A 27,823-nucleotide genomic window follows, 5' to 3' on the forward strand; every position below is an offset into this window, starting at 1 on the left:
GTGTGCACTGGGGACCCCAGTGGGAGGGCCAGCTCCTCCTTCCATCTCCGGGAGGGAGTCTACGTGGTGGAAGGAGGTGCTCAGGAGGCGGAGCTGGTCCCAGGGCAGCAGATCCAGGCAGGAGAACCCGAGTACCGGCCACGGTGGCATTCCCCCCCCCCCAACCCCCAGATGGCTCACCGGCTCCCGGATCCCGAATCGGAGCTGGAATCGGTGTTCCCGCGGGAGGACGGGCTCTTCGCCGACTCTTACTCGGAGAAGAGTCGGTTCCGGTTCTGCGGACACGAGTTGAACATCACGCAGAACTTCGGGTCCCGCTTGGGGGTGGCAGCGCGCGTGTGGGACGCGGTGAGCAGGGGCCCGGGCCACGTGGCTCTAGGGCGAGGGTCCGTCCCCACTTCCAAAGGGAGTTATTCTTTCTTCCAAACAGTTTATTATTATTATTATTATTATTATTATTATTATTATTTTCTTTTTCTCTCCGTAGGCTCTGAGCCTGTGCAACTATTTCGAGAGGGAAAATGTGGATTTCCAAGGCAAGAAAGTGATTGAACTGGGCGCTGGCACGGGCATCGTGGGCATCTTGGCAGCGCTGCAAGGTGCGTGCAACCTCGTGGAAGGAGGTTGGGGTGTGGGGGAATGCCTAAGCACTCTAGATGGGGGTAGATCTGGGCCAGGACATAAAAATCCGGAGAAGCAAGTCTACTTACCATTTGGCTCTTCGTGATTTTTATAGTAAACATTTTTATAGTACAAATAAATGCTTATCATCTTTGCTTTGCACAAGGACTTCTGCCAAAAAGCACATATGGGAGTGCCTTAATATATACAAATGGGATTGCCCAATAGGGGCTACCCACTATATATATATTAACCTTCAAAGATTGCTTTTTTTAAAAAATAACTTTGTTTTTGTTTTTGGGTCACACCGGCGGAGCTCAGGGGTTACTCCTGGCTCTATGCTCAGAAATTGCTCCTGGCAGGCTCTGGGGACCATATGGGATGACGGGATTCAAACCGCCGTCCTTCTGCATGCAAGGCAAACGCCCTACCTCCATGCTATCTCTGTGGCCCTAAAATAACATTATTAACATGTTAGGTTCTTTAGGTTTTGATGGCTTGGGAGAAACAGTCTTAAGGATTTCTCCAGGCTTAGGTTTATACAAGTAGGTCATATTCAGGATGACTTCCGGGGCAGGTTTTTATTGTCCTAATTTCTAGCCCTGAATTGTGATGCAGTGGCGAATAAAACAGATTTCTTCTCACGTGAGGACACTGCCCTGCCGGGAAGGCAGGAGTGCAGGAACTTTGGGGAGCCTGGGCAGTCTATGGACACCCTTCTGGGCAGTCTCCCTCGGCCTCCCAGGAAACCATCAGGGTTTGTAAAAATGGTGAGCAGTGGGGCCGGAAAGATAGCATGGAGGTAAGGCATTTGCCTTGTATGCAGAAGGCCGGTGGTTCGAATCCCGGCATCCTATATGGTCCCCTGAGCTTGCCAGGAGCGATTTCTGAGCGTAGAGCCAGGAGTAACCCCTGAGCGCTGTCGGGTGTGACCCAAAAACAAACAAACAAACAAAAATGTGAGCAGTGTGAGAACCAAGTGCAGAAAGAACAGAGGAAGGGTCAGAAGCAGTTTCCTATTAAGAATGAATACAGAGCAAATTGCATTTGTTCTGCTGAAATGAGTAAAAGGCCTGTGATGCAGACAGACACCTTCTCTTATGCCCAGAATGTGTTTTCCTTCCTCCATTTTGCTTCTGAGTTAAATATCAGGGTATAACCTCACCTTGTTCCCTTCTGCACCACATTTCTGCCATCAGCCAGGTCTGTGAATCCCTTGTCCTTACTGAATCGTCCCCTACTATTTACTCTCATCATCTCTGATCTAGTCTCCTGGGTTTCATAAATTGCCATCCAGCTTCCCCTTAGCAAAGTTAGACATGCCCAGACTGGATCTGGTGATCTTTTTCCACCAAACCTGTTTTCTCTCTCATGCTTTCCCCATCCCAGTGATCAACCCCCATCAGTGGGAGACCTAGACATGACCTGTTGTTTTAATTATAAAATATAAAGACTAAAGTCCTAGTGTCTGGGTGAGACCTTCCTCGGCAAGGCGCCTATAGCCCCTTTCGCCGGTGGGTCTGAAGAAGGGTAGTAGTGGTGAAATAATTTCACAGGCAGTCAGTTAAAGTTTCACCGGAGACAGCTTGGTTTATTCTATGGCCCTATCCGCCATATGCATTTCCTCACATGGCTTCTATGCTCAGCTTATTCTGAGCTGCTTCTCCTCTGGCTCTCTGCCTTTTTCTCTCAGGAGCTCTCTGTCTCCCTTTCTGCTGCTCTTCATGCTTCCTTGGTCCTCCTTTCCCCCAGCTAGCACCTTTTATTCTTAATTCCAGATTTATTCTTAATTTGCCAGATGTGGGTGCCAGGTGTGGTGAAATTAATATAGGGTATCTCCCAATGACCTTTGACATATTACTTCTTCTCACTCTACGTCCATCATTCATGATTTCATTTCCATAATGTCTCTTGACTTTCCTGATCTTTTTTCATCCATACCAATGGATTCCCACATCATCACTGCCATTTGTCTGGACTACTACTAGTGATTCGTCAGATTGTACTTCTGGCTTTGACTCTGTGTTGTCAACTCATTTACACAGCATTCAGAGTGATCTTTTGAAAATACAGCAGTAACTCCTTTCTTCCTACCCCCCATCCTACCATTCACCAGCTTGCTGCTTTCCCATCCCCTTGCCCTCTGAGGTCCTTCCTGGCTCTCAAGCCTCTTTCCTGTATCTCCAAACCTACTTTGTAGGTGCTGCCCATGATCTTTCAGTGAGGTCCTCAAGATTGCTTAAGGTTTTTTTCTCAGAGCCTTCACACTAGCTGTATTCTGCATCTGAAATCCTTGTATCACATGCCTTTTTTTGTGGGGGGGGCCACACCTTGCAGCGTTCAGAGGTTACTCCTGGCTCCACACTCAGAAATCACTCCTGAAAGGTTCGGGGACCATATAGGATGCTGGGAATCGAACCCAGGTCCATCCTGGGTCGGCTGCATGCAAGACAAATGCCCTACTGCTGTGCTATCTCTTCAGTCCCTCACATGCTTAATGTACATGCTTCCTTCAGTTTCAGCACCCTTTCCCAGGGAAGGCTGCTTGGACTCTGTCGTCGAGGTCCACTTGATCCTAATTTTGGGGGGAGGGGAATAGAAGGGTCTTCCCAATTGTTGCTCAGGGAGCCTAGGACGACTCCTGGTGATTCTTAGCCAACTGGACTATTTAGTTGAAATCTAGAGCCTGCAGATGAGATGTTGGTCAGGACGCTGGTGGTGCTTGGGGATCTCTAAAGCTATACTTGGCAATTCTGGGGAAACATTGGGAGAGATATATGGTACCAGGGATAGAACTACAGTTGGGTACATATGGGGTATGTGCCTTAACTTCTTTAGTCTCTCCTCTGCTCACCTGCTTGCCCCATTTTGCTTTTGGGCCATACTCAGCAGTGCTCAGAGGACCATATGGGATGTTGGGAATTGAATGGTTGACTGCATGTAGGACAAGAGATAATATCTGCTGTACTATTTCTTTGCCTCTTTCCCCCTTCCTCGTTCCCTCATTGTGTGTGTGTGTGTGGGTGGGTGGTGGGTGGGTATGGGTGTGGGTGGGTTCGTACTGTGGCCTACTACTACTAGCTCAGTGGTTAGGGGTCATTCCTGCTGCCATAAGGGAATCACACAGATATTGAACGTAAGCTGTTTTATGCATGCAAAGCTTTATTATGGCCCTTTTGAGCTATCTATTCCTGGGTTGTTTTGTACTTTCTTGCCATTCAAAACTGCAACTGCCTTTTCTCCTCTTTTCTTTCCACCTGTAACTTTATTCTTTCTGTTTTCTTTCTTTCTTTTCTTTTTTTTTTCCTGGAGTTTGGACCACACCTGGAAATGCTCAGGTGTTACTCCTGCCTCTACACTCAGGAATTACTCCTGGCAGTGCACAGGGAACCATGTAGGATGCTGAGGATCCAACCTGGGTCAACCATGTGCAAGGCAAGCCCCCTACCTATTTCTCCATTCCCTCTATTTATTTTCCTTCCTTCCCTCCCTCCCTCCCTCCCTCCCTCCCTCCCTCCCTCCCTCCCTTCTATGCTGGAGATTGAGCCCAGAGCTTCAGACATGGCAAGGTAGGTTAATTACTGCTGAAGTATGGTCTTGGCTGCTTTTACTTTACTTTTTCCTTTCTCTACCTATTCCCCTTTTGCCTGTCTTCCCTACATTATTAACTTTCCCTTTTCTTTTCTTTTCTTTTGTGTGTGTGTGTGTATGTGTTTTTTTGTTTTGTTTTGTTTTGTTTTGTTTTTTAGGTCACACCTGGCAGCGCTCAGGGGTTATTTCTGACTCTATGCTCAGAAATTGCCCCTGGCAGGCACAGGGGACCATATGGGATGCCGTGATTCGAACCACCAACCTTCTGCACGAAAGGCAAACACCTTACCTCCATGCTATCTCTCCGGCCCCTAACTTTCTCTTTTATTTGAACCACTCTTAGTATATGTGAATTAATGGTATATATAGTGCATATTAATATACTCTGATATTCCTATTTAAAAAAAGAAAAAGAAAACCTCTTGATCCAGCATACCCCTCTAGTTACCACCTGTCTCTCTACTCTACTTTATAATAAACCTCTGAGGAGTTTGCACTGTCACAGTTCCTCAATTCCTATCCTTTCCTCAGTCCAAACCAGGTCTCCTCCCCTCATGCTGCCCTGGTCCAGGTTAGGAGCCTCATTTCCAACTTCATAGTAGTAAAATTGGGACTCAGCTGGGAGTACAGATTACCTGACTTTGCAGCATTTCACCTTTCTTCCTCCTTGATACAGTAAGAAGCAGAAACTTCCCTAAGTTTTCAGAGTGCCATGCTGTGGTTTGTGTTCTCCCGGGCACCCTACCCTTCTACTTTATGGACTCCTTATCTTTACAGCTGAGATTTGAGTGCTTTGTTCTTTTACTCTCTGCTCTCATGCTCCACCATCCCTTCATAATTCAATGCCCTGTCTATGACTTTCTCTCTCCAGCCTGGCTGTCACTTTTGATATTTGCAATATCAAATATTATAATATCAGCACACTTGATCATGTGGTTGTCTGATAGACATCTCTAACTTAGTGTGTCTGGAAACAAACTTGTAATGATGATCTTCTTTTTTCCCTCCCTTTCCTCTTCCTTCTCCTCCTCACACCAGACTTTTTTCAGGGCTTAATCCTGGTTCTGTGCTGAGGGATCACTCCTGGCAGGGCTCTAAAGACCATATGCAATAGTGGGCATTGATCCTGGTCAACTGTGCAGGGCAAGCTTCTTACCTCCTTTTACTATACCTCTCTGGCTTCCTGTTTTTTTTTTTCTTCCTGTAATAGTCATTGTGCTTGTGATTAAATCATTATTGAAAATCCTACTGTCCCTCTCTCCCTAGGAGAGGGAAATGAAAGCTGAGGGTTATCTTGCTTGTCACTGTACCCTTGGAACTTAGTAGTTACCTGACACACATCGATTTACTGAATGAAGCTTTCTGAAATGCTAATCTAATCATCATCATTCCTTACTTTTACTATCCCCTCACTTTTGTTATTGCCTTATTTTGGGGGAAACATGCTCGGTAGCACTCAGGGTTTACTCCTGGCTTTAAGTTCAGAAATTACTCCTAGGGCTGGAGCAATAGCAGTGTTAGAGCATTTGCCTTGCATGCTGCCAACTTGGGACCAACCAAAATTCGATCCTCAGCATTGCATATGGTCCCCTGAGTCTGCGATGAGCAATTGGGGGGGTGGTTTGGGCCACACCCAGTGGCACTTAGAGGTTACTCCTGGCTCTGCGCTCAGAAATTGCTCCTGGCAGACTCAGGGGACTATGTGGGATGCTGGAGATCAAATCCAGGTCTGTCCTAGGTTGGCTTCATGCAAGGCAAACGCCCTATCATTGTGCTATCGTTCCAGCCCCCTTACTGCTATTTTTTAAATTTTCTGTCTTTAGCATTGAGCCTGAATTTTCCTCAAAACATCATAATTTTCCTCCTTGGCCTCATAACCAATACTTCCTTATTTTTATTTTCTGGTTTCAGGGCCATATTCAGCAGTGCTCAGGTGCTTCTCTTAGCTGTGTGCTGTGAGTTTCTCCTGGCAGTGCTTGGAGGCCTCTGTGGAGCTGGAGTTTGAACTTGGGCCTCACCAAGCATCCTCTCTCTAGTTCATGGCTGACATTGTTCCTATGGTTTGCAGAGCCCGTGAATGACTGTCTTAAGCTACATCTCATCTCACCAGGCCTTTGACTCTGTTCTCTGCCTGGAATATTTCCTGGACTAGCTCCTTCTTGTCCTTGAAGGCTCGCTGAGGTCACATCTTTTTTAAGCTCCCTGAAGGTTACCAGGTGTCAGGGGAGGTGGGGGCACAGCCTAGCTCTAGCTTATTCCTTATTGGCTTCTGCTCACACCTCAATGTGTTGGGCCAAGAGGTTGAAGTTTGGCTTGGAGACAATGTTGATGTTGTCAAATGTAGAGTAGTGAGAGTTGCAGTGGGTGAGGTGGAGATCAGAGAAACCAAAAGACAAAAGATGGCCTTGAGGCTGACAAACACACTGACCTCCAGGACCTGAGGTTTTTGGACCTTTGACCTAGACATGGAGATTCCTGGGCTGACCCCTCTGACTCAAATTTCTCTTCTTCCTCTCTCAGGAGGGGATGTCACCATCACTGACCTGCCCGTGGCCCTAGAGCAGATCCAGGGAAATGTCCGGGCCAATGTGCCAGCTGGAGGCCGGGCCCAGGTCTGTGCCTTGTCCTGGGGGATTGACCAACATGTATTCCCTGGAGACTTTGACCTGGTGCTAGGGGCTGATATCGTTTACCAGGAACCCACCTTCCCTCTGCTGCTGGGGACCCTCCAACACCTGTGCGGGCCCCACGGCACCATCTATCTAGCCTCCAAGATGCGAGAGGAGCACAGGACAAAGAACTTCTTCCAGCACCTCCTGCCCCAGCATTTCCAACTGGAGCTGGCCCAGAGGAATGAGGATGAGAATGTCAACATCTATAGAGCCAAGCACAGGGAACCAAGACCTGCTTGATGTCTGCCATTGATGCCACTGAACTGCTTATCCCAGTGAAGAAGCAGTCAGCCCCTGAAGCCCTAAACCAAAGACCAAAGGACCAAAGAGGATGGATTTCTGTTGCCCCTCTCTTTGCCTTTTTTCTTCATTCCCTCAGATGCTCATGAATCCTTGAGAACCTTCATAGCATGGGGATAGAGCACAGAGGATGCTTTCAGCTCTTGTTCTCAGCAGATAGGAGGGTGTCCAGGTGTTCAGGGACAGGGAACAGAGTGGGATATGACTAGTGGTTCAAGACTCACCCATCACTTCCAGACTGGCTGTGGTCTGTTTATACAAGGTACAATTTTTGTCATTGACAGATTTAATTTTGGGGAAGGTCTTGGCCACACCCACTGGTGCTCAGGGGTTACTCCTGGCTCTCTGCTTAGAAATCGCTCCTGGCGGGGCCGGGTAGGTGGCGCTGGAGGTAAGGTGTCTGCCTTGCAAGCGCTAGCCAAGGAAGGACCGCAGTTTGATCCCCGGCATCCCATATGGTCCCCCCAAGCCAGGGGCGATTTCTGAGCACATAGCCAGGAGTAACCCCTGAGCGTCAAACGGGTGTGGCCCAAAAACCAAAAAAAAAAAAAAAAAAAGAAATCGCTCCTGGCAGGCACGGAGGACTATATGGGATACCAGAATTAGAACCACTGTTGGTTCTGGGTTGGCTGGTTGCAAGGCAAATGCCCTACAGCTGTGCTATCTCTTTGGCCCATATTTTTGGGGGGGTCACACACGGCAGCATTTATGAGTTACTCCTGGCTCTACATTCAGAAATCACTCCTGGCAGGCTCAGGGAACAATATGGGATGCTGGGATTCAAACCACCATCATTTTGCATGCAAGGCAAATCCCCTTCCTTCATGCTATCTCTGGCCCTCTGGCCCAGATTTAATTTTTTTGAGGGGTGGGTTCATATCCCTCAATGCTCAGATGTTACTCCTGGATCTACAGTAAGGAATTATTTCCGACTGTCTCAGAAGACCATATAGGGTGACAGGGGTTGAACCTGGGTGGGCTGCATGCGATTCAAATACCCTAACCACTGTACTATCACTATGGTCCCAGTTGCTGCCACATTTCAATGGGAGAATGAAAAAAATAACTTTAAGGGAAAGAAAGGAATGTTAAAGATCCCTTCTTCAAATCTCAAGATTTGCTCTTTAGCTGAGGAGAAAGAAGCCACAGACCCCCAGCTTCTTTCGAGAGAAAGTCTGGGGGAAACCATGATTTCAACCAGGCAGAGTCCTGCCCTGCAACCAGGGATGGGCAGCAGTACTGTCCTTTGGACTGTAGCTTCTCTACCTTCACATTGGAGCCACAGTCACTAAGAACCAGGGTCTTTGTTTTTTTCTAGCTTGCCATGCTCCGTCTTTCCTCTGACCTACTATATTTGCCTTCACTTCCTTTCCTCTTCCCACTGTGGTACCTCTGGGTGTTTTTTTTTTTTTTTTTTTTTTTGCTTACTTCTTAGCAACATATCACCTTCTCTGGACCCCTGCCCTTCAAGCCATTTGCAAATTTTTGTGATCTTCCCAAATCAACTCAAATTAGCTTTTGCTTCCTACAGAAGCAAGACTGCATGATTCTCAGTTTGTCCCCGATGATCTACCCTTCCCTTCAGCTTCATCTCTTACTGCCTTCTTTTCTGCCTTGCAGTCACTGATCAACTGAGCAAAAGTTGTTCTCTAAATTCACCCCATAATTTCCTGAATCATTCGTTTTTGATTACTTCCCACCTGAAAAGGTTATTTTTATCTTAAATCCTCATTATTCTTTGCCACTTTCCTAAAAAGCAAATCTTTCCCTGAGCCTTCTGTTTGGATATGATTTCTTTCTTCTTCTTTTTTTTTTCTTTCCTGAAGATGCTGCAACCATTTGGTAATCGGATGGGGCTTTCCTTGTCTATGCGTTCCCATGAGACCATTATCTTAAAGGGTGGGGTGGTAGTGTTCTCACCTCTAATTTCTTAAAATCAAACACAGCTCCTGGCCACATATATACTCAACAAATATTTTACTCATTCAACATTTTTTTTTTTTTGTCTTGGGGTCTCACCTAGCAGTGCTCAGGTGCTATACCTGGGCTCTGTACTCAGGGGTCACTCATGGTAGTCCTAAGGGTACTCTTTATGGTACCTGGGATCAAAATGGGGTCAGCTGCAAGCAAAGCATGCATCCATCTCAACTTCCCAATGCAATCTTGATGAAATGTATGAACCTTTAGAGTAATTTCTACCTCACAAGCTTACCTGGTGCCCTAAGTGGTTAAGGACTGTGAAATAGCATTGAAATAAAATAATAATGAAAAATAAAATCAAAGTGTCACAACAAGGTTGGAATTCTTATTTTAGGGCAACTTGACCTCAAAAGTTTCCATTATCCGGGCTTGGGGGTGGGTGGGTGAACCATTCCCCCCACATTGAAACCTGTTTCCCCAAGACCAAGTCAAGGAGGCCAAGAGCCCCTCCAGCCAGCAGGGGGTGCTGGGCGCGTTCTGATGGGGCGCTGGGCCCTGTCGCTCGCCGTCGACCGGTGACCTCATCTGTGCGCCTGCAGAGTTGGCCGGGCATGGCGGCCACCACGATGTCCCTGCTGCGGGCCCTGCGCTCCTGTCCGATCGCACGGCCGGGGAGCTGCCGGGTGAGAGCTCGCAGTGACCCCGACATCAGTCGGCCTTGGGGGCCTTCCTCCCTGGAGCTCGGGTCGTACCCGGCCCTTCCCCAGGCTCCCACCCAGGGCCTTCCTTTTCCGATCCCATGGCCTGGACCGTCCCCCTTGGGGCCCTCTCTTGCTACCCGCATGCATGCTCTGCAGCTCCAGCTCTTTTCGGCTACATGCTCTCCAGGTCTCATCCCTTTCTTTGTGCCCCCAGACAGGGTCCCCCCTATTGCACTGGCCCCCGCCATGGAAAAAAGCGTTCCACGCCGCCCCCGCGCTGTCCACCGCCGCCCCCAGCAAGGAGCAGCTCCAGACCCTGCGCCGGAGAACGGGCTACTCGTTTGTCAACTGCAAGAAAGCCCTGGAAGCGTGCGGCGGGGACCTCCAGCAGGTGGGGTGGGGGGTAGTGGGGGGCCAAGGGAGGTGGCCGGGCTGGGGGACTGGGCAAAGTCTCCCTAGAAGGCCGCGGAGTCAAACTTATAAAGCCGGGAAGTTGAGGCTTCTGGCCCAAATGGTCACCTTGGCTTTGGGCTCCTTGGAAGCATTTGAATCGGGGCCACAGCCTTAAGGACCTTAATCTCATGTGGTCTCTCCCGTCTTCCAGTTTTTAATGTCTTTTTTAAGTTGTTACTTTATTTAAAAACACTGTAGTTACCAGGTTGTTTATAATACAGTTTTTTTTAATCTTAGATATAAAGTTATTCATGATTGGGATTCAGACATGCAGTGTATAACACTTTTCACTAGTGCACTTTTCTCCTTTCTCTTTCTCCTTCCCTTTCTTCCTCTCCCTTCCCCTCTTCCTCCCTTTCCCTTCCTTCCTCTCCCTTCATTCCTCCTTCTCTCCCTTCCTCTCTCATTCTCACTCCCTTTTTTTTACTCCCCCCTTTTAGACACTGGTTTTCACTACTGTTACTGAGGGATATCATGCCTATTATTTTATCTCCATTTAATACCCAGTTCTCGTCCTGAGTGATCCTTTCTAGGGCCCGAGGGATAGTACAGCAGTAGGGCCTTTGCCTTGCACATGGCTGATCCAGGATGGACCTTGGTCTGATCCGGGCCCCCCAGCCAGGAACGATTTCTGAGCGCATAGCCAGGAGTAACCCCTGACCGTCAACGGGTGTGGCTCAAAAACAAAAAAAAGGGGCCGGGCGGTGGCGCTAAAGGTAAGGTGCCTGCCTTACCTGCGCTAGCCTAGGACGGACCGCGGTTCGATCCCCCGGCATCCCATATGGTCCCCCAAGCCAGGAGCGACTTCTGAGCGCATAGCCAGGAGTAACCCCTGAGCGTCACCGGGTGTGGCCCAAAAAACCAAAAAAAAAAAAAAAAAAAAAAAAAAGAGTGATCCTTTCCAAATATCACAATGGTCCCTTCTCTGCCCTAACTGCACTCTCACATTATTTGTGGAAAGTTCCCTACCATGGACTGGCCATCCTAGCCCTCATCTCTATTGTTTCTGGTTATATTTACCATATTATCTTCTTTTATTTATATCCCACAAATGAGTGCAATCATTCTATATCTATCCCTCTCCCTCTAACTCATTTCACTCAACAGAATACTCTTCATATCCAACCACATATAAACAAATTTCCTGACTTCATTTTTCGTAATGGCTTATAATAATTCCATTGTATCGATGTCCCATAGTTTCTTTATCCACTCATTTTCTTTTCTTTTTTCTTTTTTTGGTTTTTGGTTTTTGGGTCACACCCGGTAGTGCTCAGGGGCTACTCCTGGCTCTACACTCAGAAATCACCCACCCCCGGCAGGCTCGGGGGACCATATGGGATGCCGAAATTTGAATCACCATCCTTCTGCATGCAAGGCAAATGCCTTACCGCTGTGCTATCTCTCCGGCCCCTATCCACTTATTTACATCTTTTCTCAGGCACTTGGGTTAGTTCCAGATTCTGGCTGTTGTGAATGGAGCTGTGATGAACAGAGGGCTTTTCTACAATTGGGTCATTTCATTATAGATATTCTATTTCAGGGCCTTACATATATAAACATGTGTTCTCCTGCTTGAACTATTTCTCCAGATCCTTTCATTTCTGTTTTAGAGTTGAGGGCAAGTAGAATAAACTGGGGAACCAGAACTTATTTTAGACCCTCTGTGTGGTTTGATATTACTGACGGCCTCCTCTTTGCTCTTTTCTTCTAACTTTCTAGGCAGAGAGTTGGCTCCACAAGCAGGCCCAGAAGGAGGGCTGGAGCAAAGCTGCGAAACTCAGTGGGAGGAAAACAAAGGAAGGTCTGATCGGGCTACTGCAGGAAGGAAACACAGCCGTGTTAGTAGAGGTAAGTGGTCAGAATTCCCAATTCAGGGGCCAGAGCGATAGCACAGCGGCAGGGCGTTTATCTTGCATGCGGCCAAATTAGGACAGACCCTGGTTCGATCCCCAGCATCCCATATGGTCCCCTGAGCTTGCCAGGAGTAACTCCTGCACACTATCAGGTGTGATCCAACCCCTCTCAATATCAATAATAAAGGTTTTCTTAATCCTTACAAAAAAAAAAAAAGAATTCCCAATTCTGACCTGGGGAGAAGAGTAGAGTGGATTTGGGCTCTTGTCTTGCATGTGGCTGATACTGGCTGGGTTCAATTTCCAGCATCTCATATGGTCCCCTAAGCCCTGCCAGGAGTGATCCCTGAGCACTGAGCTAGGAGTAGGCTCTGAGCACCACCAGGTGTGCCCCATGGATAAGAGGATCCTAGGTTGTTTGTCTTACTGAGCATATGTCTTATTTGTCTGTATGTCTTGTCTAGTACATACCTCCGAATTCCTTGATTTACCTGTTGTATCCTCTTAATTTGCTTTTGGAAGCTGCAGTAGATAACTTACACAGCAACATCTGTTTGATCCTACAGGTAAATTGTGAGACCGATTTTGTTTCCAGAAATTTAAAATTTCAAGAGTTGGTCCAGCAGGTCGCCCTTGGAACCATGTTGTATTGTAGGAGCCTAAAGGATCAACTCTCCACATACAAGAAAGTGAGTTGTTTTGGGGGAGGGGGGATCTTTGCTTGTTTCATTTCTTACATTGTCTTGTTTCAGTTCCTTGCTTTATGCCTCTGATGATATGGCACCTCTTTGGAAAGGAGTGCTCTTCTTTCCTCATATTACTGTAGTACCTTATATTTTTGTTGTTGTAATATGTTTCTATTAAATTTCATTTAGTTGTATATTGTCTGTCATTCCCAATAGAATGTGGGCTTCAACAGGTAGTTATTTTTTTGTTTTTTGGATCAGCGCTCAGGGGTTACTCCTGGCTTTATGCTCAGAAATTGCCCCTGGAAGGCACAGGGGATCATATGGGATGCCGAGCTTCGAACCACCATCCTTCTGCATGAAAGGCAAACGCCCTACTTCCATGCTATCTCTCCGGCCCCCAGTTTAGATAGTATTTTAAAATAAAATATCTTGGGGCCGGAGAGATAGCATGGAGGTAAGGCATTTGCCTTGCATGCAGAAGGTTGGTGGTTTGAATCCTGGCATCCCATATAGTCCGCCAGGCCTACCAGGAGTGATTTCTGGGCATAGAGCCAGGAGTAACTCCTGAGCACTGCTGAGTGTGACCCCCCCCCAAAAAATAAATAAAATATCTTGGGCCGGAGAGATAGCATGAAGGTAAGGCATTTGCCTTGCATGCAGAAGGATGGTGGTTCGAATCCCGGCATCCCATGTGGTCCCCGAGCCTTCCAGGAGCGATTTCTGAGCGTGGAGCCAGGAGTAACCCCTGAGCGCTGCCGGGTGTGACCCAAAAACAAAAAAAAATTTTTTTGGGAGGCTGGAGAGTAGCACAGTAGTAGGGTATACCTGGGTTCGATCCCCAGTATCCCATATGGTCTCTCAAGCCTGTCAAGAGCAATTTCTGAGCAAAGAGCCAGGAGTAATCCCTGCCAGGTGTGGCCCAAAAACAAAAACAAATAAATTTTTTTGGTTTATTTTTCGGTTTTTGTGCTACACCTGAGGGTAATGAGGGCTTCTCCTGACTCTATGCTTAAGGATCACTCTCAGTGGTGCTTGCAGAGATGTATGCGGTGCCAGCAGTTATGTCCTCATAAATGTTATTACTGGCATTAATCATAGTTTGTGAAACTGTTGAAACTACTTCCTAGTATTAAATTGCTACTTTATTATCAAACTTTGAATCTCTTTTTTTTCTTGTTTTTTGGGTCACACCCGGCAACACTCAGGGGTTACTCCTGGCTCTATGCTCAGAGATTGCTCCTGGCAAGCTCAGGGGACCATATGGGATGCTGGGATTCAAACCACTGTTCTGCATGCAAGGCAAATGCCCTACCTCCATGCTATCTCTCCAGCCCAAAACTTCGAATCTTGCTCTTGCCAGAAACTGCTGTTGGTGTGAACAACTATCTTGTTCCTTTTCTCATTATCTATAATAAAGGCTTTAATTTCTCTTAGCTTTACTTATTTCCCTTTTGGTCTTTACATAAATTTCCTTTTAACTTTTTTTGTTTATTTTTGGGTCATGCTAGCAGTGCTCAGGGAGTACTGCTGGTTTTGTGCTTAGGGGACTGTGTATTGCTGTGGATGGAATCAAGTCTCCTGCATGAGAATGTGTGCCCACTGAACCATATCTCTGGCCCCTCTTTGTCATTCTGAAGAAAATATCAAATCAAACTTGGGACTGGATAATAGTACAGTGAATAATATGCTTGCCTTGCCCATAGCCAACTTTGGTTTTATCCCTGGCAACTCACCTATCTGTTCACTGAACTCTACCAGAAAAACCCTACCCTGAGTACAGACCCAGGTATAAACTCCTAGCATAGCCAAGTTGGACCCAATCTCCTTTGCCCACACACAAAAAATTAAACTTAAAGAAAAGTTTCTTGTTTTTTTTTTTTTTTTTTTTTTTTTTTTTTTTTTTTGGGTCACACCCGGCAGTGCTCAGGGGTTATTCCTGGCTCCATGCTCAGAAATTGCTCCTGGCAGGCACGGGGGACCATATGGGACGCCGGGATTCGAACCGATGACCTTCTGCATGAAAGGCAAACGCCTTACCTCCATGCTATCTCTCCGGCCCCAAGTTTCTTGTTTTTTATAATAAACTATAACACTTTTTGGGGGGTGGAGGGCCCCACCCAGTGGTGCTCAGGGCTTACTCCTGTTTTTTGTTTGTTTGTTTTTGTTTTTCTGGGCCACACCCAATGACACTCAGGAGTTATTCCTGGCTATGCACTCAGAAATTGGTCCTGGCTTGAGGGACCATATGAGATGCCAGGGATCGAACCGCAGTCCGTCCTAGATTAGTGCTTACAAGACAGACGCTTTACCGCTAGCACCACCGTTCCAGCCCCTTACTCCTGGTTTTGTCCTCAGGCATCACTCAGCCAAATTTGGTGGACTATATGGATGTGGTTGGAACCAGTGTCAGCTGTGTGCAAGGCAAGCGCCCTACCAGCTGTGCTACCACTCCAGCCCCTTTGGTTAATATTTTGTTTCTTTCCCCCTTTCCCTTCTCTTTTGTTTCTGTTGTTGGAATTACTGGGTGTTGTCCATCTGGTTGTGGGGCTGGTAACCCAAGAGTGTGCTGGCAGCCTGAACAGTAGAGCAGTTGGGATAGCACTTGTGGTGTACAGGTGGCATTGGGCTCCAACTCATGGTTTCATGTTTATAAAGCAGGCACTTCTTTTCCTCTTATTTTTATTTAAGCAAGCCCTTATTTAAAAAGGTAAAGAAGGAGCCCAGAGAGATAGTACAAAGGTTAAGGCACTTGCTTAGCATGTGACGTTGGACCTGAGCCTAGTCTGAATTCTGAGTACCACCAGATATAGCCATAAAAAAAAAAATGGGGGTCAGAGAGATAGCATGGAGGTAGAGCATTTGCCTTGCAAGCAGAAGGACGGTGGTTCGAATTCCAGCATCCCATATGGTTTCCCTGAGCCTGCCAGGAGAGATTTCTGAGTGTAGAGCCAGGATTAACCCCTAAGCACTGCCAGGTGCGACCCCCCCAAAAAAAACAAAAACAAAAAAAACAAAAAATGGAACAAACCAACCAAGCCAAGATTTTCCTTCTCCCTTTATATTAAGTAATTTATTTTGTACCAACATTAAATCTTGGATTCTAATTTTATAAACAGATTACAATTACTTTCTATAACTTAGGTATATTTAATCATAATGAATAATGTAATTTATCTATTCTGAAGCATAAATGATTCCTGAATTTGACTTTTCTGTGCATGCTGGCTTCATTGTCCCTTGGATTCATCTTCATTCTTTTTTGTTTGTTTGTTTGTTTTGGTTTTTGGCCACACCCAGTGACACTCAGGGGTTACTCTTGGCTATACGCTCAGAAATCACTCCTGGCTTGGGGGACCACATGGGACACCAAGGATTGAATCAAGTCCATCTGGATCAGCCACATGCAAAGCAAACGTCCTATCACTACACTATCGCTCCAGCCCCTCATCTTCATGCTGTTCTGAATATTTCCTTACTTGGGTTGTGTTTTGGACCATACCTGGCAGGTTCAGAGGTCACTCTGGTGGTGCTGGGGATGGAACCCAGGCCCCTCACATGCAAATCTAGCCCTCTGAGTCATCTTACTATCTCTATTTCCTTAAGATACTTTGGACTCATGATATATATTGTTTACTTTTTTTGCCCCAGTCTTAGAATTGGCTGTTTTCCCCCCAAGGAAGCCTGATCTTTTGATCCTTTTTGTTGAAGAAATAGTTTTTATTTTATTTATTTTTTTATTACAGTCATTGGTGCTCAGGGGTCACTCCTGACCCTGTACTCAGGAATTCCTGGCAGTGCTTAAGGCATCATATGGGTGCCAGGGTTTGAACTCAGGTCAACTACATGCAAGGCAGGTGCCCTACTGATTGTACTGTGTCTATAGCCATGAGGGAATGGTTTTTAGAAACCAAGACCTTAGTATAAATAAATAAATAAATAAATAAATAAATAAATAAATAAATAAATAAATAAATGTTGTATGCACACATACACACACACAAACACAGAAATTCAATTCTAATACTGCACCATTTTGCTTCCCTTATTCCATATTTGTATCCGCTGTCATATTAAGTACACAGGCTACTGGCTCCTAGCAGATTTCACTGTTTACTTATTAAGGCTATGATATATGCAAACGTGTTTCGAAGGTGTTTAACTGACCTCTTTTTTAAAAAAATAACTGACCATGGGGCCAGAGATATAGCACAGTGGCATTTGCCTTGCAAGCAGCCGACCCAGGACCTAAGGTGGTTGGTTCGAATCCTGGCATCCCATATGGTCCCCTGTGCCTGCTGGGAGCTATTTCTGAGCAGATAGCCAAGAGTAACCCCTGAGCATTTCCGGGTGTGGCCCAAAAATTAAAAAAATAAATAAATAACTGACCACTTCAAATCTAAGAAGTTCAAGATTTGTTGATGTCCTCGTCTCTATATTGGAGTTTGGTGGTCAAAGACCCAGTATTGAGAAGGGCAGGAACTAAGGCACTTGCTTTTTGTGCCACTAAGCCTGGTTCACAAAAGGTCCCCCTGGGCACTGCCAGGGGTCACTACTGAACATAGAGCCAGGTTAGCCCTTTAGCACTGTGGATGTAACCCAACATTATACGCCCCCCCCAGGGTATGTGGAAATTTTTTCTTTCCTTTGATGGTTTGTTATTGATTTCAAATATAATTAGAGGCATATGTTTTTGTTTAGTCATTTTCACATCAAATCCTTGTTCATTTAATTACTTTTCTTGGGAGGACACACCCAGCTGTGTCCAGTGGCTACTCTCAGCCCAGTGGCCTGAAGTTGCTCTTGGTTGTAATTGTCAGAGGTGATCAAGCCCAGATCTCCCACATGCAAAACTTGCACTAGCCCTTTGAGCCTTCTTCCTGGCCCCAATTTATTTTTTGAATATGCAAAACAGTAATAAGATTCTGAAACTTAAAAAACATACACAGGGGCCCGGAGAGATAGCACAGCGGTGTTTGCCTTGCAAGCAGCGAATCCAGGACCAAAGGTGGTTGGTTCGAATCCCAGTGTCCCATATGGTCCCCTGTGCCTGCCAGGAGCTATTTCTGAGCAGACAGCCAGGAGTAACCCCTGAGCACCGCCGGGTGTGGCCCAAAAACTTAAAAAAAACAAAAACACACACTAAGAAGTCTTTGTTTTTGTTTTTGGGTCACACCAGGCAGTGCTCAAGGCTTATTCCTGACTCTGCACTTAAGGATCACTCCTGGCAGGCTTGGGGAATCTTATGGGATACCAGGGATACAACTGGGTTCAGCTGTATACAAGGCAAGCACCCTACTTGCTGTACTATTGCTCTGGCTCCAATACTAAGACATATTACAATATTACTCCCCCTTCTCTCCTGTTTTTGTTTGTTTGTTTGTTTTGTTTTTTTGCTTTTGGGGCCACACCTGATGACACTTGGGTTACTCCTGGTTATGTGCTCAAAAATCGCTTCTGGCTTGGGAGACCATATGGGATGCCAGGGGATTGAACTGCTGTTCGACCTAGGTTAGCACATGCAAGGCAAATGCCCTGCTGCTTGTGCCACTGCTCCAACCCCTTCTGCTTTTTTCTTTTTGAGGGGCTCACACTCAGTAGTACTCAGGACCTAGTTCTGTGCATCAGGTGGTGCACTGGAAACCATATGGGATGCTAGGGATCAAACATGGTTGACTGCTTGCAAGCAAAGCAACCTACCTGCTCTACTATTATTCCAGCTTCTCTCTCCTGTTTTTAGTCGCTCATGCAGATAAATGAGCTTCTTGGTTCCCTTTATGTCTTCTGCAAAAAAAAAAAAAAAAAAAGATATTTTATACAAATACTTTATTATGCAAAATGGTGGTATGATATATATATATATAAACTTTCATTATTTTTCTTTCACCTTTCCTTCTTTTTTCTTCCTTTTCTTTTCCTCTTTATTATCATGCTTCCTCTCTTCCCTCCCTTCCACCAGTGCTAGGGCTTACTCTGAGCTCTATACTCGAGGTCAGGATCCAACTGGAGTTAGTTGTGTGCAAGGCAAACATCCTACTATCCTACCTGCTATACTATCACTTCTAGTGGGACTTGGGAAACCATATGGAATGCCAAGGATTGAACTGGGTCAACCATGTACAAGCAAGCACCTTCCCCACTGTGCTATCTCTTTGACCTGTTTTCTTCCTTCCTTCCTTCCTTCCTTCCTTCCTTCCTTCCTTCCTTCCTTCCTTCCTTCCTTCCTTCCTTCCTTCCTTCCTTCCTTCCTTCCTTCCTTCCTTCCTTCCTTCCTTCCTCTCTCCCTCCCCCTCCCTCCTCCTCCCTCCCCCTCCCTCCTTCCTTCCTCCCTCCTTCCTTCTTTCCTTCCTTCCTTCTTTTCTTCCTTCCTTCCTTCCTTCCTTCCTTCCTTCCTTCCTTCCTTCCTTCCTTCCTTCCTTCCCTCCTTCCTTCCTTCCTTCCTTCCTTCCTTCCTCTCTCCCTCCTCCCTCCCTCCCTCTCCCTCCCTTCCTTTCTTTCTTCCTTCCTCCCTCCCTCCTTCCTTCCTTCCTTCCTTCCTTCCCTCCTCCCTTTCTTCCTTCCTTCCTCCCTCCCTCCCTCGGTCCTTCCTTCGTCCCTCCCTCCCTTCTTCCTTCCTTCCTCCCTTCCTTCCTCCTTCCTCCCTCCCTCCGTCTTTCCTTCCTCCCTCCCTCCCTTCTTCCTTCCTTCCTTCCTTCCTTCCCTCCCTCCCCCTCCCTCCCCCCTCCCTCTCCCTCCCTCCTTCCTTCCTCCCTCCTTCCTTCTTTCCTTCCTTCCTCCCTCTCTCCCTCTCTCCCTTATCCCTCCCTCCCTCTCCCTCCCTTCCTTTCTTCCTTCCTCCCTCCCTCCCTCCTTCCTTCCCTCCTTCCTTTCTTCCGTCCTTCCTCCCTTCTTCCTCCTTCCTTCTTCCCTTCCTTTCTTCTTCCTCCCTCCCTCCCTCTGTCCTTCCTTCTTCCTTCCTTCCTTCCTTCCTTCCTTCCTTCCTTCCTTCCTTCTTCCCTCCCTCCCCCTTCCTCCTCCTCCCTCCCCCTCCCTCCTTCCTTCCTCCCTCCTTCCTTCTTTCCTTCCTTCCTTCTTTTCTTCCTTCCTTCCTTCCTTCCTCTCTCCCTCCTCCCTCCCTCCCTCTCCCTCCCTTCCTTTCTTTCTTCCTTCCTCCCTCCCTCCTTCCTTCCTTCCTTCCTCCCTCCCTCCCTCCGTCCTTCCTTCGTCCCTCCCTCCCTTCTTCCTTCCTTCCTCCCTTCCTTCCTCCTTCCTCCCTCCCTTCGTCTTTCCTTCCTCCCTCCCTCCCTCCCTTCCTTCCTTCCTTCCTTCCTTCCTTCCTTCTTCCCTCCCTCCCCTCCCTCCCCCCTCCCTCTCCCTCCCTCCTTCCTTCCTCCCTCCTTCCTTCTTTCCTTCCTTCCTCCCTCTCTCCCTTCTCCCTCCCTCTCCCTCCCTTCCTTTCTTCCTTCCTCCCTCCCTCCTTCCTTCCTTCCCTCCTTTCTTCCTTCCTTCCTCCCTCTTTCCTCCTTCCTTCCTTCCTCCTTCCTTCTTCCCTTCCTTTCTTCTTCCTCCCTCCCTCTGTCCTTCTTCCTTCCTTCCTTCCTTCCTTCCTTCCTTCCTTCCTTCCTTCCTTCCTTCCTTCCTTCCTTCCTTCCTTCCTTCCTTCCTTCCTTCCTTCCTTCCTTCCTTCCTTCCTTCCTTCCTTCCTTCCTTCCTTCCTTCTTCCCTGCCTCCCTCCTTTCCTGCCTCCCTCCCTCCCTCCCTCTCTCCCTTTCCTTTTGTTTTTGGGCCACACCCAGTGGTGATCAGGGGTTACTCCTGACTCTGCACTCAAAATCATTCCTGGCAGGCTTGGGGGACCATATGGGATGTTGGGGCTTGAACCCGGATTGGCTGCATGCAAGGTAAACACCCTACCCACTGTGCTATTGTTCTGGCCCCTCTCTTTTCCTTTTTCCTTTTTATTATTTTGGGGCTACATCCAGTAATGCTATATGCTCTACGCTCAGGAATCACTCCTAGACTGCTCAGGAGACCATAGAGGATGTTGGGGTTGGAATTCTGCTTACCCAAGTGCAAAGCAAGTTCCATACCTGGTATACTACCCTTCCCTTCTTTTTTTTTAATTTAATTATGTACATTAGAAATTCTGTATAGAGGGCCCGGAGAGATAGCACAGCGGCATTTGCCTTGCAAGCAGCCAATCCAGGACCAAAGATGGTTGGTTCAAATCCCGGTGTCCCATATGGTTCCCCGTGCCTGCCAGGAGCTATTTCTGAGCAGACAGCCAGGAGTAACCCCTGAGCACCGCCGGGTGTGACCCCCCCCCCCCAAAAAAAAACCAAAAAAACCCAAAAAAACAGAAATTCTGTATAGTGGGCCCGAAGAGATAGCACAGCGGCGTTTGCCTTGCAAGCAGCCGATCCAGGACCAAAGGTGGTTGGTTCGAATCCTGGTGACCCATATGGTCCCCCGTGCCTGCCAGGAGCTATTTCTGAGCAGACAGCCAGGAGTAACCCCTGAGCACTGCCGGGTGTGGCCCAAAAAACAAAACAAAACAAAAGAAATTCTGTATAGCAGCTTTTGGAGAGTTTGTCTCATTTTCTTTTTTCAACTGGAAAAAGATTTTTCCAATTTAACAAATTATTAGTGTTGCAATAGGACTCATCAAAAACTTTTCTCCAGTGTTTGGTGTATTTGGGCTGTTTCCAGAAGCTTACAATTACAAATAATTAGTTAGCAGTTTTGTGAAGATGTTCTGAAATAATGTTGGACACAAATTATTAGGGTAAATTCATAGGATTTTAAATAGGATTGTGAGGTTAAAGAATAAAAGTATGGGGTTGAAGTGATAGCACAATGGGTAGGGCATTTGCCTTGCACGTGGCCGACCTGGGTTCAAGCCCCGACATCCCATATGGTCCCCCGAGCCTGCCAGGACTGATTTCTGAGCACAGAGCCAGGAGTAAACCCTGAGTGCCCCAGGTGTAGTCCAAAGACAAAAAAAAAAAAAAGAATAAAAGTATATATTGCTAGCTTTGTACAAATTTTTCCATTGGATTTTTTTATTGTTTTGTTTTTATTTTCTGAGCCACGCCTAAAAGTACTCAGGGGCTACTCCTGGCTCTGACCTTAGGAGTCACTTTTGGTAGGGCACGGGGGACCATAGAAGAATCTGGGTCTGCTGCATGCAAGGCAAATGCCCTACCTCCTGTACTATTTATTGCTTTTAGCCCTTCTCCATGGGTTTTGCAACATTTTGTGTTCCTCCCACCTGTTAGCAGAGCTAGTTTTAACATCTTACCACTGTATAAAAAGTCTTGGGCCCGGAGAGATAGCACAGCGGCGTTTGCCTTGCAAGCAGCCGATCCAGGACCTAAGGTGGTTGGTTCGAATCCCGGTGTCCCATATGGTCCCCGTGCCTGCCAGGAGCTATTTCTGAGCCAGGAGTAACCCCTGAGCACCGCCGGGTGTGACCCAAAAACAAACAAACAAAAAAAAAAAAAACAAAAAAAAACAGTCTTTGTTTTGGGGGCCGGAGTGATAGCATAGCAGTAGGGCATCCCATTTGGTTCCCCAGCCTGCCTGAAGCGATTTCTGAACACAGAACCAGGAGTAACCCCTGAGGACTGCCGGGTGTGGCCCAAAAACAAACAAACAAAAAACATCTTTGGTTTGATTTCTAGGAAATTGTATTCTTTAAAGTTATGCCAGAGTGGAATAAAATTGAATGTGATGAAGAGAATTAAAAAATTTTATAAAGATGAAAATATTGGGAATTGGAGAGATAATACAGCATATAAGTCACTTGCCATCCTTGTAGCCAACCTGGGTTTAATCCTTAGCACCCCATGTGGGTCACCTGAGGCCCCATCAGGAGTGGTCTCTGAGCACAGATCAGAGCTAGGAGTAAGCCAGTCACACAAAATAGGGAACTCGTTTCTGGCTTTTAACATCCTTAACTTCATGAAAACATCTGTTTATGTTTAGTTGTCTTAGTCATTTTTTTTTTATTATTTTGATGTTTGGGCCACTCCAGGGCGTACTTCTGGTTCTGCACTCAGGAATCATTCCTGCAGAGCTCAGAGGGACCATATGAGGTGCAGTTAGGGATTGAACCTGTGTCAGATGTTTGGGAGTCAAATGCCCTGCCCATTGTACTATCTCTCCAGCCCCAGTCTTAAGTCATTTTCTGAGAAATAGGCCATTCTTGATTAGTCCTTGCTCATTGGAGACGTGCAAATGGATTCATGTTTGTTTTCTTTGTTTATTTAGGGCTTCTTAAATTCCTCTGAGCTCTCTGAACTTCCAGCTGGGTCTGAGAGAGAAGGGTCACTCAAGGATCAGCTGACTTTAGCCATTGGTAAGTATTTTTCTAAGGAATCTAGAAACTGCAAATGTAAAAACTTGATCTTCTTGTCTCTTTGGTGTTCCTCCCCATCTAGATCAAAAATTGCAAGCTCGGGCCTGGAATGGTGGTACAGTGGTAGGGCTTTGCCTTGCAAACAACTGACCTAGGTTGGACCACAATTCGTTTGATCCCCTGGTGTCCCAGATGGTCTCCCAAACCAGGAGCGATTTCTGAGTGCAGAGCTAGAAATACCCTGAGTGCCACCGTGTGTTGGCCCAAAAACAAAACAAAACAAAACAAAACAAAAACAGTAACAACACAATTTAAATCCTGACTTTATGAAGTTTCCTTTCCAGAACCTATTGACTGTGAACTAGATTTGGATGGCTGTGGTTACCCTCCTTGGGTTCTGCTCTCTTCCTATGCATTCTTGGAAAAGAGGGAATTTACATGCTTGGAACTGATTGCTCATTCCGTTTAAGGCACCAAGTCTGTCTTTATAAGATTATGTCTGATGTTTTAGTGAGTCATGGAGGAGAGACCAGATAACTGTATATGGCACTTATTAAGAAATTCTGAAGGAAATGGGCATGTTAGCCCTGTCAGTTTCTGGGAATTAATTATTGTGCAGATGCTTTGGGCTTGTTTGAGGGGTATGTACACGCATGTTAGTTCAGGGGTTAAGGCATTGGCCTTGTTTGCACCCAGCCCAGTTCAGTTCCCTCCCTTGTCGAGGGGCCAAAGGGAGTACAGTGGATGGGGATCTGGCCTTGTATGTGACCAACCTGATTTCAGTCCCCAGCATCCCATATGATCCTATGAGCCTCTCCAAGAATGATCCTGAGTGCAGAGCCAGGAGTAAGCCCTATGTCTAATGGGTGTGGTACAAAAGACAAAATCCCCCAGGAGTGCATGGAGTAGCTTTTGAGTATAGTATTGCCCCAGATCTCCTCTCCCTCACAAAAAAAGAAGATTCTGTATGGTTTCTGGATGCCCTCATGTTTGCTTTGTTTTTATTGTTTTTTGTGGGGGTCACGTCCGGCAGTGCTCAGGGGTTACTCCTGGCTCTGCATTCAGAAATTGCCCCTGGCAGGTTTGGAGGACCATATGGAATATCAGGAATCAAACCGGGGTCCGTTCTGTGTTGGCTATCGCTCTGGCCCTGGATGCCCTTTTATGATTGTTAAGTATTACTATGGCTAATGCAGTGGTTTGAATTCAGACTCTCCATCCCCTTTATTTATCTGCTGCTTCTTGTGGCTTATTTGGAATTCTGTTAAAGATTAGCCTCCTGAGAGACTACGGGAGAGGACTGAACTCTCTTCTTGGTTCTCATATGTGAATATGTTCTTTTGATATTTTTTTTGTTTTTGTTTTGGGGCCATACCCAAAATGGTGTTCAGAGCTTACTCCTGGCTCTGCACTCAAGAATCACTCCTGGAAGGGTTTGAGGGACCGTAGAGGGTACCAGGGATTGAACTCAGGTCTGCTGTGTGCAAGACAAGTGCCTTCCCTGTTTTACTCTCTCTCCAGCCTCTATTCTTTTGATTTTTTTGATGTGAGGAAGTTGAAACGATTTATTGGATGACATGGGGTTTGGAATTTTCTGGGGTTTTCAGTTGTGGATTTTTTTTCCTGATAGGAATGAGGATAATGAGCAACTGTCTGTCAATTCTGCTGGGATTTGGGACGTTTGGTAATTTGATGCAGGAGAACTCAAATTCCTTGAAGTCAAATCTGAGTTTTAATTTTAGTTCTGCCCTGTATCATTTATATAACCTTGAGGTACTTGAACTCTCAAGCGTCAGCTTAATGCATTGATAAGGACCAGCATTTGAGTCTACTATGTGCCAGGAACTGTACGAAGTGCTTTCATATATATTATTTATCTTGTAACCTTGCTTTCAGGTTATTTTAAAAGTCAGTGTCAACATTTTATGGGTGAAGTTTTGATCAATTAGTAAATGCAGGGTCAGGGAGATAGCTCAAAGGCCAGGAATGCTTGTCAAGTGGACATAGAATTGCATTCCATCTCTGTTCTGAATGCTGCCTGCCTCCTGTGCCAGCATTCAGTAGCCCTGGTGGCCTTCCTTATATTTCTGGGGAGCCCCCTACTTACTAGGTGGAATTGCCATTAAGTCATTTAAGTCACATGATTGTATAAGAAGCAGAAGAAAGAATGTCTGTTAGTTTCTGTGCATTTACTTTTATGTATTATGGGGGCCAGAGAGAGAGCACAGTGGTAGGGTGTTTGCCTTGCAAGCGACCAACTCAGGACCAATGGTAGTTCAAATCCTGACATCCCATATAGTCTCCTGTGCCTGCCAGGAGCAGAGAGCCAGGAGTAACCCCTGAGTGCCATCTGGTGTGGCCCCAAAACAAACAAAACAAAAATTTATGTATTATGGTTTTTTGGCCACACTTGGCTGTATTCACGGCTTACTCTTGCTTCTGTGTTTAGGGATCACTCTTGGGGGGCTTGGAAATGGAGTTCCAGGGATCAAACCCGGGAATATATTCAAGTCTAACTCCTTACCTACTATTCTATCTCTCTGGTCCCTGTGTGTGTATTTTAAATATTAGAGTGCCTGGCACATGTTTGAGGTTCCATAAAGCCATGCTCTCCACCATCCCCATTTCCTTTTTAAACTAGAGTGAAGAATGTAGTTACAGTATTTTCATCTGATGCTATCCCCACTGTAGAAACACAGGACTGTCTCCCAAACTTGACTTTTCTACACAGTGGCACTGCTGCTAGAAGCGAGTCCTGGAAGCCTCTGTTGATGTGTTTGCTTCTTTTCCCTTAGGGAAATTGGGAGAAAACATGACTCTGAAGCGAGCGGCCTGGGTGAGCGTGCCAGCTGGGTTCTACATCGGTTCCTATGTCCATGGAGCGGAGCAGAGCCCCTCACTCTGCAATCTGGTGCTGGGGAAATACGGGGCACTGGTGGTCTGTGAGGCAGCCGAGCAGAAAGCCAACCTGGAAGATGTTGGCCGACGTCTAGGCCAGCATGTGGTGGGCATGGCCCCTCTCTCGGTTGGCTCCCTGGACGACGTGCCTGGGGACGAGTCTGAAACCAAAATGCTGTCCCAGCCGTATTTGCTGGACCCTTCCATCACGCTCGGGCAATATGTGCAACCCCAAGGGGTGTCTGTAGTGGACTTTGTGCGATTTGAGTGTGGAGAAGGTGAAGAGACAGCAGAGGCTGAATAGAGACTCGGGCCCACGAGAAAGTGCTTGAACTAAGCTCTGGACATCATTACATTTCGAAAAGAGTTAGGTCCTAAACCTCTTCAAACCCAAAATGGTGTTTCTCATTTTTGAGTTTATAATAAAATTAAAAGCATCATAAATAAAAATATTAAATAAAATAGTATAATAAAGTGAGTAGATTCTTTCCCTCACCTTTCTAATTCTGGACTTAGCTTTTGTTTTGGGGGGATTCATTAATCTGTACCCCCAAATTTCTCTTTTGTTTCTGGCCATACCTAGCAGCTCAGAGTTTACTCCTGGCTCTGTGCTCAGAAATCACTCCTGGCAGGTTCGGGGAGCCATATGGGATGCTGGGGTTGGAACCCAGGATGACTGCATGCAAGGCAAATACCCTACCCACTGTGCTATTGTTTTGGCCCCCATAGGCCCCCTAAATTTCTGACTCATTCTTTCTTTTTTTGGGGGGGGGGTTTGGGTCACACCTGGCAGTGCTCAGGAGTTACTCCTGGCTCTGCGCTCAGAAGTCGCTCCTGGCAGGCTCAGGGGACCATATGGGATGCCGGGATTCAAACTAGGATCCGTCCTGTGTTAGCTGCGTGCAAGGCAAACTCCTTACCGCTGTGCTATCTCTCCGTCCCCCCTGACTCATTCTCTTAATCCAGTGATCTGGAACTCTCCTGCTCAGCTTTTTCTCAGTTCTAGCTCAGAACTTCCTGTTTCTACCACATGGATTTCTTTGGAATTGTTGACTCAGAGAGTCGTGTGGAAAATATGGTTCCTTCCTTTGTGAGTAGTGTGCTTTGAAGACGTCAGTGGTACAGGGGCTGGTGTGGCCTCATTACTGAAACTAATAACACATGATGATGGAGTGTGTATGGGTGGGAACAGAGGTTTCCTTCACAGCTGTGAGACACATTTGGACATTCTTGTGCCAGAAATGGGAATCATGGTCCAGTTATCCAGTAAATTCACTCAGTAGTGCCGCATCACGTTCCCAGTATTGAGACATTTCTTCCACCATACACATAATTATCTTCATAAGCAAATCCCAAAATAATAAGAACACCATTTGGTTATACAGGCATGTTATTTGTAAAGTTAAAAAAAAATCTCTGGCACATACAGATCTGGATTTTGATTTTAGGATATATGTTACATATAGAGAGAGTATGTATATATATAAAATACTTTGAAATTAGTGTTTTGTTTTTCGTCCTCTTGTGACTTCTTTGGTTTCATGCCAATTTAGTGCTTGCTTCTGTGACTATCCAAGAGGCGACACCATCATAAAGGGGATAGTTATATTAGGCTACAATAGCTAGGGAACCCAGGGTTGAAGAATGAAGAACAAGCTGAGATTTGCAAATCTTGCTGTGTCTAACTTGGTGCTAGGTAAAAATTGGCAGGTAAGTTCTTTCCTAATATTGGCACTATTTGCTCTCTTCTGGGATTCTACCATCAATCAGCTCATGCCTTCTTGCC

At 46.3% G+C, this 27,823-nt stretch overlaps 2 protein-coding genes across 2 annotated transcripts; both read left to right on the forward strand.

Annotated features, from left to right (window-relative positions):
• The first annotated feature begins 171 nt into the window (after nucleotides 1-171).
• Nucleotides 172-7,198, forward strand: EEF1AKMT3 (EEF1A lysine methyltransferase 3). The gene is made up of 3 exons (XM_049783106.1): nucleotides 172-348; nucleotides 488-599; nucleotides 6,733-7,198. The coding sequence occupies exons 1-3, from the start codon at nucleotides 172-174 to the stop codon at nucleotides 7,122-7,124; spliced, it is 681 nt and encodes a 226-aa protein (XP_049639063.1). The 3' UTR covers nucleotides 7,125-7,198.
• A 2,516-nt stretch (nucleotides 7,199-9,714) lies between these two features.
• Nucleotides 9,715-26,515, forward strand: TSFM (Ts translation elongation factor, mitochondrial). Its single transcript, XM_049783087.1, has 6 exons — nucleotides 9,715-9,787; nucleotides 10,020-10,196; nucleotides 11,981-12,109; nucleotides 12,681-12,803; nucleotides 23,052-23,139; nucleotides 25,935-26,515. Exons 1-6 carry the CDS (start codon nucleotides 9,716-9,718, stop codon nucleotides 26,339-26,341), a joined length of 996 nt encoding a protein of 331 aa, XP_049639044.1. The 5' UTR covers nucleotide 9,715; the 3' UTR covers nucleotides 26,342-26,515.
• Nucleotides 26,516-27,823: the final 1,308 nt, after the last annotated feature.

This window comes from Suncus etruscus, chromosome 11, assembly GCF_024139225.1.
Source record: "Suncus etruscus isolate mSunEtr1 chromosome 11, mSunEtr1.pri.cur, whole genome shotgun sequence".
Taxonomy (NCBI): Eukaryota; Metazoa; Chordata; class Mammalia; order Eulipotyphla; family Soricidae; genus Suncus; species Suncus etruscus.